This window comes from Dermacentor andersoni, chromosome 7 (assembly GCF_023375885.2).
Source record: "Dermacentor andersoni chromosome 7, qqDerAnde1_hic_scaffold, whole genome shotgun sequence".
Classification (NCBI taxonomy): domain Eukaryota; kingdom Metazoa; phylum Arthropoda; class Arachnida; order Ixodida; family Ixodidae; genus Dermacentor; species Dermacentor andersoni.
Genome location: NC_092820.1, coordinates 134,556,839 through 134,567,888, shown reverse-complemented (window position 1 = coordinate 134,567,888; position 11,050 = coordinate 134,556,839). Strand labels below are relative to the sequence as shown.

The 11,050-nt window shown below is 47.4% G+C and overlaps 1 protein-coding gene across 2 annotated transcripts in view; it reads right to left on the bottom strand.

The window, feature by feature from the left end:
* LOC126533788 (sulfotransferase ssu-1-like) overlaps window positions 1-11,050 on the bottom strand; it is a 33,254-nt gene continuing 22,204 nt past the window's right edge. The window contains exons 1-2 of one of the 2 annotated variants that reach the window (XM_050180984.3): window positions 3,980-4,172; window positions 1-1,087 (exon numbers count right to left, since the gene is read on the bottom strand). In XM_050180984.3, coding sequence (XP_050036941.1) covers window positions 112-1,065 — 954 coding nt within the window. In that variant the 5' untranslated portion in view covers window positions 1,066-1,087; window positions 3,980-4,172 and the 3' untranslated portion in view covers window positions 1-111. Of the gene's footprint in view, window positions 1,088-3,979; window positions 4,173-11,050 lie in introns of those variants that run through there. The other variant, XM_055072367.2, reaches the window with a different exon arrangement.

The following is an 11,050-nucleotide window of genomic DNA, read 5'->3' as shown; positions in this document are numbered from 1 at the left end:
TTTCTGCGAAAATTCTCCTAGCATTTTCGTTTATTTCATACCAGCGCAAAAGATCTAAAGTAACAGTAGCAAGCTTAAGGAAGGAGTACTTGATACGTTCGCATTACACACTCAGTGCGGAATATCGACGTCCTTCCACAATTCCATGACATCACTGCCTAGCGTCTTCTCCTGAATTCTCTTCTTCAATCGCTGCACTTGGTCTTCCGAGAAGTGGTTCCGCCAATCGCCGACAACGCCTTTTCGAACAAAATCGCCTGTCATCGGCTTATCGCAAGCCTCAGCTCCTATCGATTCCCTTATGAGTGCGACCCATTTGGGCACCTTTCTACCGAATGCGGTCTCTGCACCATCGAATAAGGTTTTCATAGAATCGTTGACAGTTTCTCTCATGTTCTTAACGCTGATGCTCAGTAGTACGTTCTCTAACCGACTATTGTCGCTCCGCAGCTTCTGGCCGAACTCTTCCCCAATGAAATCAGCAATCTTCAGGACCCAAGCCTTGATGTCCTTCTTAAGCTGCTCGTAGGTTACGAACAAGACGTTTGGATCATCTTTGTGTGCATGCCAAGAGAGCAAATGGTCGAAGTAGTCGCCAAAGTCAACCTTGCCTTCCACAAACATGTCGAAGAACTCATCGAACGTGCCGTCTTCAAAGTGGTACTCAGGCATGTGCTTGGTGTGGTAGAAATAAGACACGCAGCAGTCGTACGGGTTTCTCGCTACGTAGATGTACTTGGCGTCTTTCGAGTAAGGTTGGAACCGGAAAGCCATGTGTGTCTTGATTGGGCCCGGCCTCTTCATGTCCTCGACAGATTCGGCTCCTTGAGCTTCGAGGAAAGGCATCTCTATCCAGCTCAACAGCTGGTTTTTGGGAGGTGGATGGCCATTTATGATGTTATAAACGATGTGCTGCATCCATGTAGTGCCGCACTTGGGGTAGCTGACGATGAATAGGTCGCCCGGTTGTGCCTTGTAGCGGAGCGCTGAGCGGACGCACTCTACTGGGAAGCTCTTGCTGATGTAGAAGCCGTCGACTTCGTGATACTGTTCATAGTGCTGCATCTTTAGTTCCAAGCGCGAGGCACTGCGCAGAAAAAGGAGAACGCAAGAAACATTAGTGTAATATTAGCAGGGCGACTGATTGTTTGCTTTCAGAAATAGTAAAAAGACTGGGACGTCGTAAATATAGCACAATCAACGCAATTTCTAACATTACAGGTGTAGATGCGAGCGGCGAGAGCAGTTTATTCGTACTTCTGAGTTGACACATTCTCGCACTGCTTTTTCACTTAAAGATAACTGAACAAGAATTGGTTGTGGCGGGAACACGGTAGTGTTAGGTTAAAGAAATACGAAATGATGGCATCGCTATACCGCCTACAAATCCCTTTCGACAGTATTAAGATAAAACGAAACATTTCAAAGCTCGTAAGCGAGGTCAGTTTTCGCATATACACTTTTTTACCAGCTAAACGAGATAAGCTCTGAAGACTAACATCATTTACCACATGGTTTAAGTTCAGAACAAGATAAAGCATATTTACAGCAACCGCAATAAGATGTGGCCTCCGAACCTTTCCGTTTGAAATAACAATTCCTCATCTTCAGAGACCACATCTCGGGTATAAAATGTCGCGGGCATAAAACTATTTACACGATATATTTATAAGCCGTGTATATAAACAGCAGCCGAGAATACTGAGAGTATGGTATGGTATGGCATTCCTTATGCGATGGCGCACGCTGTTGTCACTTCGTCGTCTTCACCGTCGACGACCTCGTCCCCTTTTTGCACCGTAACAAAATAACAATGGGACTTTATGCTGCTAGAAAGCTGCAAGCAGCGACTTTTTAATTACACATACTCCTTGTCAAATAAAAAACTGCAGATGGATAATGTCACCTGAAAAGGTGCTCAAAGAGAAAGAAAATACGAAATTGCAGCGCTAGAGAAAATAAAATGAGCTGTGGCACTGTATGGCACAGTTTGGGATTTCCACAGCGCTTATAAAAGACTCAGGCGGTTAAAATCAATGAAGAGATGTTGATTCCAGTATAACACGGTATAACACGGTTGTTGTGACGGTTTAAGGTGTATCAGCCATCACGAAGGCACCGTATGTTTTTTTTTTTTTCTATAGAGGCGATCCAGCTATCTGAGTAAGCGAACTCTAACATCGACCACAAAGATAGAATAAGGTTCAGCGCTAAGGACATGTCTGCACGTATATTTGAGGCTCGCGTTGTTTGTCGCTTAGGGTTGTATTTGACACCCGCGTTACCTTTTCTATAATTTCAGGCCACTACATACTTCATAGCCTTGCGCACTTCGCGAAGCTGACACATACAAACTTATCCGGACCGCTCTCTAGGTCTTTGGTGATTGCCTCGACGTCTTATTCTTGTTTACACATAATGAGCAAAAATACATGCGTACTGCATTATTTGAGTTATTTCTTTGAAAAACAAAAAACGCATGAAAAAGTCACCGCATGCCAGCATGTGTTGTGCTCCTTACTTGGCTGCAGCTTTGTTTGTTTCTATGAACTACCCGATGCAACATAACATAAGAAGTAACACGACCAAGAAATCCGGAATTAAACATACGTGACTCTTCTTCAAGGCTGTCAAATAGCCGCAAACACGCCCGACCACGAGCGCCGATTAGAAGGAAGATACGAGCGACAAGGCCGCGTGTCACATGTAACCGTTTTTCGTTTTTTTGTGCCGAAGCAAGATACTTTTATCAGCGGTATCGAGGAAACTGTGAGAATGCTAACGATTTTGACAATTTTCGCAGCTTTGCTTGCACGTGAGTTGAGGCAGACCCAGCGCGGAAAAAATTTGGGCGTCAACACACGTTGCATCATAATGTCACAGTGCATCACAGTGCATCATAATGTAGTTCATTGTCAAATGAAAAGCGTAAGTAATTTTAGATCTTGCATAATGATTATTTAGAGAGATTTATAGACAGATGCATTCATAATTGGATGAGATCACTACGAGCGCGATCGATTTGGCTCAGCCTTGCTTGCGAAGTTCTTTAAAGCGCTTCCATTGACCATTTCTAAAAATTCTGCATTGGCATATTTCGATTAGGATACGGTTAAGTTTGCTGGCAAAGAGAGGGAAGAGCAGTCCCATTTTGGAGTTTCATGGGTGCTTAACTACAAAATTATCATTAGTGTCCGCAGACAAAAGAATTCCGTCCATACCTGTGACGAGCATTTGTGTAACAATTCTAGACGTCACCGGTACAAACCAGAGTGAATCTAAACTTTTGGATCTACCTGTGAATTCCGCATTGCCAGCATCGCGATCATCGTTTATCATCGTCGTACTCTATGTCGGCAGTGCGACAAATTCCTCTGCCAGTGGTCTCCCCATTACTCTCACCACGCACCAGCTACCCCATCTTAAGTCCTGCAAATTTCCCATTATCACCACACCACATATTTCGCTGCCGTCCACGTCCGTGCTTTTCTTCCCCTGGCACGTAACCCGTAACTTCATTTATCCATCTGAATCTCAACTAGAATATTGGCCTGACCATCTTTCTCTCTTATCCACGACGCCGTTCTCCCGTCTCTTAACGTTACAGCTATCGTCTCTATTTCCATTAGTCGTTGCGCAGGTCCTTAGCTAATTCACAAACTTCTTGGTTAAAGTCCACGTTTTAGCCCCATATTTTAGCCGCAGTATCGTTCAATTACTGTACTCTTTTTTTTCCCCAAGATAGCGGTCACTTGCCAGTCATGACTACATACTCCCTGCCCTATGCATTCCAATACATTTTTCATTTTTCTGTATAATTTGTTTTCACTCTTCGGGTCACCGGCGACTAATCTTGACTCATTTAACACTGGAACCGAATAATTACTTCTAATAACTTGCATACATGCACACGACATGAAACGGGTTGCAAAAAGAAAAAAAAAACACAAGCATAGCGTAAATGCGTAGTCAAAGTTACCTGAGCAAGAGCTTCGTTCCTGTTTTCTTTCTCTGCGGCAGTGCTGCGCCTCAGGCGTGAACAGACCTCTCGTTCGTTGGACGAACGCTCAATAAAGAGCTCATGCCACGACGCACATGGCAAGCTTCCCATTACGTTTTCCGTTGGCGATAGGAAAACGTTATCACATGATGGGGGCCTCACCCCGACATAACCGGCGTAATGAACGAAGGGCTTGATGCGCTTTATATTGCCCGTGCGCTGAGCAAAGTTCCCTCGGCAAAGGACTGATAAGACAGCCTTCTATCACTATCGACTGCCCTCCTAGTCCCCGCTCTATTGAGGCGCCGAAGTATACAGACTATGGTGGTCACCGTGTGATTACAATCCCAGATACCCCCTAATATTCGTAGCACATGTATTTAGTCACGGAGGTGTGTTACTCTCTTTTTTTACCTCCGTCACCCTGTGCACGCGCTGAACTTGGGCAGAGTAGTGACAGCTCCAACCCACAGCTCCGCACATAGGTAGGTTGAGACGCGTGTGGCACCGAATAAACAAGCACAGTGGGATCTTCTATTCTCAATATAAAAAAAAAAACGGGAAAATAAAATAAAGTAAGGGTCCGTACAGCTCAATACAGCACAGCGCAGGAAAAGCGATTACATATAAGAATCGGTACAAATTAATAGGGCTGCTAGCTCATATGCAGTGTTCTAGTAGGGGAACCAAAACTACATACGTCAGAACTAACCGGTAATTGCGAAACTATATATATATGCGGGAAATGAGTTCTGCGGAAGCCTGCAAGGTGAAGGTAAGTGCATGAAAGAAAAAAAATGGCATCCACCTGAGTTGTAGCACGAAGCTACAAAGGAAGCATATACGGCTTTCTCAGAAAAGCCCGCAGTTGAAGAAAAATTCGTCCTCGTCCGGTACTCGAATATGGTGACGGATTACCCGCGAAGCTGCTTCGGCTGCATACGTTATGAAATCATTTTTGTTTCCATAGGGCACTACACTACACCGCCACAAGCGCCACGTGTTCAGCACACACCCAAGAAATTTGCCGCAACTGCGGCTGCAGCCGCTTCGGCACCTCCCCCGCACGTGACGTTATAACGCCAGACGCACAGGTCACGTGCGCAGGCACCGTCGCCGTACTCTTCGCTCCTCTCCAGTACCGGTTTTCATGCGCCTTTTTCGCGGGGGCGATGGCGCATAGCCCGGCCCTAGCGGATTAGTCGCGAAACGTGTTGGAAGGGGCACGCGCGCGGTCGCGCAGCCACATATAGGAGGAAAGTACCCCCCCCCCCCCCCCCCCCCCCCCAAAAAAAAAAAAAAGTTCGGCAGAGACACTTAAGAGTGCATGCATGTGGGAATGCGAAAGCATTGTAGTCGCTTTGCGAAAATGTTTTCGCTTAGGTATTCATAGGTATGTCGTCGTGGACGCTATAAACTTGCACGGCATTCCTTTTAGGAGAGTTTTTTTTTTCACTTGATCTCACCCCATAGCTCTCTGCGCTTGCGCCGCGTTCCTATAGACGTCAGACTCTGGAGTTTTGCAAGACGCGTAGCGCCACCTGCCGGTGCCAAGAGGCAGTAATTGAGTAGTGCAAAGCCAGACTCCCATGCTAAGTTGCCTATGCAGCTAGCGACTGCGAAACAACGATTTCACTAGGTTTTGGTCCATATTGCGAGTGTTTTGCTCATTTAACACCCAGACAGACAGCTATGAATTTCTCCGCTAGCCGGACGCGCCGCCGAACTGCCACAAAGTGCTTGCTGGCTCACTTGGCTCGCTCGTCAGACTGATGGTGGAAACGACGGCAACCTGGATAGCTCCGCGCGCTACCAAGAAACGCCGCAATCGACGCTACTGCTGTGCTGTAAATTGCGATGAACGTGAAGGACTGAATAACAACGTTCAGTTTTACCGACTTCCATCGTGATCGTATGAAAGGGGAAGGCGAGAGCGCTGGTTACGGACCGTTCAACCTGTTGGGTAATCGAATTACTTGCATTCCCCACAACACAGCGGCTCGCAGGAGAAAGTGCGACAATTTTGTTCTGGGGTAATTGTGTTGCGTAGCCCTGACGGAGGACCGCGGTAACCAAGCGAAAACTCAAGAATCTGCAGCCACCACTTCGTTGGTAACCCAAAAAAAAAACAACGTTGCGAACCATCCTGCGTATGTGCCATCGATATTTCCACCTCTTAACAAGCGTCCGCCTCCGCTTGACTCAACAAGTGAAACGGAGAGATTTGGCGGGTCAGTTTAACCAAACATTTTGGTTAGTTTATAAATTCAAAATCCTGTTCTAGAGCATCGTTGTATCGCGAGCTGATTTCTTGTTTCGGTATTTTTTATATCCTGCGACGATACAACAAGCACGTTTCGCAATGTTCTCAGCCTGCTAGACCGTTTTTCAAATTTGAGCAATAATGTTGCTGTAGGAGCGCTAGATGAGTAATCGCGAAGTAACGCACGTGTGTAAAGAAAAAGAATGTCGCGTATTTTTACATTTATTTGTGCGCGCTTGTTGCTCGAAGCGTGTACGAAAACTTCAAAGTAAGGTACTGAGCGATGCTGTAGCTCTCGCGAGAAAGAAAGATGCGGGGCGTAGGCACTGTAGGAAGCTTACTTTCGTTATGTTCACACGCTGTTTGCTGCCTTGGAAAACGTTTTCTGTTTGCTGCCCTGAAAAAGCCTATGGAAGGGTTTACTCTCTGTAAATAATTGCGAGGAAAACGTTACGGTAAAATGCATAAACATATAGGAGATACTTAAGGCTTTTGTTCGGGAGGTTTTCAATATGAACCAATTTTACATGCTTAGATTTTTATGCTGATATGCCTATAAACAAACCTGATGCTCTCTGTACTTGCGAGTTGCAGCACGCCGAAATAACACCGAGACTTCTCTTATATTGTACACGTACTTCGCCCTGCTGAGCTTCCTCCCTTTCCGAAGCGTGGATGGGCGGAAGAAGCTTTCCAGGTTCTTGATTTTTAGAAAACCGTGCCTCAACACAACCGAAAGCGGTGGGTGCATTGTGGCCTATGCACTTTCGCTTGCGGACAGACCCTTTTGCACTACTCAGTTCGCGCCAAGTCTGCAACGGGGGCGCTGGTGACGGGTTTTTCCGCAGCGCCGCCTGGGCAGAGTCTGAGGTCTATAGCCATGGCGACGCGAGGTCTATGGAGGAAGGGAGGAGAGCCATGGGTGAGACGGTCTGTTTCGCGCGCCGTCGGCCTAACAGACGGTGAAAGAAATATTTCAGGAGCAGAATCTGGCTAGGCCGCGACAGCGCGCGCGGACAGCCCGAGAAGATCACGGTTCGGCGAGGACGAAATGCAGCTTTCGCCGCAGCACGACAGATTACGCGTCGGGCGCGTTTCCATTAAGTTGCCATCGTTTACGTGTTCTATGGACGCGACACACAAAAATTGCGATATCGTCTCATATATCGTAACTTTTCCCAGATATCATTCTGTAACGCCTACTAAATCGAAGTGGCGGACATCTTGGCAGCCGCTATTAATGAATACTGTCCTAACTACATGTCATACTGTGCTTCAAACGAACTACTAGTAGTAATCCCGGAGCAGATTACGTCTGCCGACGTCGCGACAGTTCACTCGCTGGCATGTGGTGTGAGTGCATGCGTAGGTGACCTTGGGAGGAAACGCTCCCAAATTGGGCATGCAAGCTGTCGCGGTTTGTTTAGCGCTCTGCAGGCATTCCATCTGAGCTGGCTCTTGCGGGCTTCTGCATTGAGCCGGCGGCCCTGGATTTTCAGAGTTCGCGCGCTTTCTACGCTGCAACTAAAGCGAGCGCTTTCCATCTGTGCTTTTAAAACGACAGTGTTCAGGGCCCCTTGTCACAGAAAATTCGGCGTCGGCGACCAGCGTCAGACGTCGTTTCGGCAAGATGATTTGCGAACCACCCATATCCAGGCCCTCCATGTGCCGCAAGGTAGCTACTGAACTAATTGAATTTCTGAAGCTAAAATACATAGAAAAATTGTAAAGTATGACTTACTACTTACAGACACAATAGCGTGGAATTGTAACTTGAGTATTCGAGAAAGCAAAATTCTATTACGCGAGAACTCAAAGGAACTCCTTTTGCCGACTTTCTACCTTTCAAAGATCGGCCACGGCGTCCGCCATTGACACGCGCGGGCACGTGAATACCTTGGAGGCCACGGAGCCATCGAATTTTTCACTATAACTCCTAGAGACAAATCGGGCGCCACCGTCTATGGGAGTTTCCTAAGGGACGCTGTGCCCTCATGGGAATGACGGTATATGTGCCTGCGAGGGTTGTGTTGGCTCATGTTGTAAGAGGCTTCGTCTAAAACGAGGATATGCCTACACAAATAACGTGTTCGTAAAGTAAAATCTTTAAAACATGTTTTCGTTATGTCATATTACATCGTCCACAGAAGTTTACTCACTTACAATGCATAACCAAGCAAAGAAAAGCAAGAACAGACGACAAACTGTTCCAACATGAGCGCGAATCTTGCCGTCTCTGCTCTAACTTAAGTGGCCCGCTGATACTTTTTACGTTTCATATAATTATACATGCAATAACAAGTTCTCACAGTTAAACAAAACATGATTTTATGCAATAATAGAACGAAAAGCTTTTTACATGCTGTTTCAGTAGAAAATGAATCACTGTGACAGACGGAACGGTGCTTGCCAGACGCGTCTTCATGGTGTCCTGGCTCTCCGAGAACGGTACCAATCGGAAGTCCCAATATAGCGGCATTCCGATGCATACCACAGCGCCGCAGCACCAGATTTCCCTGTAGGTAATATAGTGAGAAACTCTATGCACAGTGCGGCCCGCCCCGTTGCTTGCAATACCTCCAAATGGCGCTAGCCTCCGCCACATCGCGGCCAACGCAAGAGGCCGTGTTTCTACCAGAAACCCCGCTTTCGCGGCCAGTGTTCCCCGGTAAACATTACAGTTACATACGCTTCAGTTGCCGCGAAGCGTGATCAGCAGTCGGGTATCTTTGAACGCTATTGCGTTTCACTCTTAAAGGCGAAGCTCAAGCGCCTTGCATCTTTTTTCTAGGACGGGGCGGAAATGTGTCGTGCCAAACTGCAGCAGTAGCTACGCATCTTGCAAGAAAAGGGTAAATACATTCAAGTTCCAAGTGACCCGGTACGGTTGCAATTGTGGGCTCGTGCAATTCCAAGCAAGCATTGGGAGCTGACGACTCGTGGCTATATGTCTGCGAGAAGCGCTTCATGGAGAGCGACATTGAGAAACGCCGGTATTATGGCGAGTTTGGTGGCGAAGTCCTCCTAGACAAATTTAAGCGCCCTGTCCTCTTACGAGTTGCCGTGCCGACAATGCTTCCGCACTGTGCCAGCTACTTCTGTTCGCAAAAGGAGAAAGCCAACTGGATCTGTCGTGTAGTGCGCTTAGCACGCCAAGACAGCGAATTCAGTTGAAGATACGAACATGCACACTGTTTGGGTGAGAAAAATGAGACTGTGTGTCCTGTCGCCTCTGACGTTTGCCATCGCTTCCGAATTCGCGTTTAAAAAAAAACACCTGCACTATAGATATAGCGTTCTAAAACATATCTGTCACGCCGGTAATTGCTCTGTAAGTGACGTATTTATTTCCTTAATTTTTCAAGGCATTCGGAGTCGGCAAGGAGGCGCAAGAAACACACCCACTCATCCCTAAAGCGCTAGAGGTGAATCGCCACCGAACTACCTTGAACCGGCGAGCCTCTTTGAAAAGCACACTGCGTTCTCCATAGCTTAACCTAACCCAACCTAACTTGCATCCCGTAGGTGCGTACTAAAGAAAATAAGAAGTAGAAGGGCAAAATATTTTTCAAACACCGCTAATGGAACCAGTGCCTCCTGGATGAGAGCCAGGTATTTAACCTCTAGACCATGCCGGAGACAAGTTCTACTGTTTCTTAGACCCCTGAAATAGGATAACATCGCCTTGGAGTACAACGCGTCGCATGAGCAGAGAGCAGTGGGGCTGAGATCAAGTGCAAAAAACCTCTCCCATTCTTTTTTTGTGCACCCTTGCTTCGTGTTCTGCGGCATGCTTCCGTGGGCAAGCTGGCAGCGACCAGGTTGCACAGATGCCGCTGAGGTAGACTCTTCGGAGTGCATGCACCCATAAAATCCGAAGAGAAAGTGTCGCACGGGGAGCAGCGACTTGACGTGGGCAATTATGCATACGGCACAACTTTAGCGAGACGTAACCATGGAACCATCATGGCGTCCGGGAATCGTGCTTGTCTAGCACCCCAGGGGCCCGAGTTCGAATGCCACCCAGACCTAAATATGCCAAATTTTATTTTGAATTCCGTTAATTGATTTTGTTTACAGAAACTTGCCTGACATATTTGACGTCAATCCGAGCATTGTTTATATGATTTTACTCATCACACCGTCGGCTATTTCTGGTATCCTTTTTTTCGGTCACACCGCCGAGGACAACGCCGGAATTTAGCGGGATGGGGCGTACAATACTTTGGCATTAAAAAGCGCACGGACGCGTACTGCACCGAACTCTTGTGCCGTGTACTGCGTTGAAACTCCTCTGGTCTAGCCGAAATCGTGCGTAGCGAAAGACTACAACTCACTTTAAAACAGAAAGCGGCCAGCGCTTCGTCTGGACTGCACAGTGAAGCACGTAGTTGCCGCCTTGTATTGACGGCTATCGAACTTATCGATAAACCACCGCGTTAAACATGAGGGCGACACTTTAAAAACATCGCGTTGCTGACCCAGTCCTTTTCCATCGTCGGCCCTCTCTCTTGCTGGTGGTGGCACCGCGTGCCTGACTTCGCGTACTCGGTTAAGGCGCGGTAACACTGGGTCGATGCGAGACGGACAAGACGCTGGCGCCAACGATCACGCCACTGTGTGGGTGAGACCATTTCATCATAATATGCCGACAACGACGAAACCGACGGGCGCCAGTTTTCGCAGCTACGACAACTCGAACCCCTTAGGACTTCTCGTCGACGGCACCGACAAAGTGAGCGTGCCGACCATGATCGCTCCACCAAACCCCACGTGATCGGCCGTCG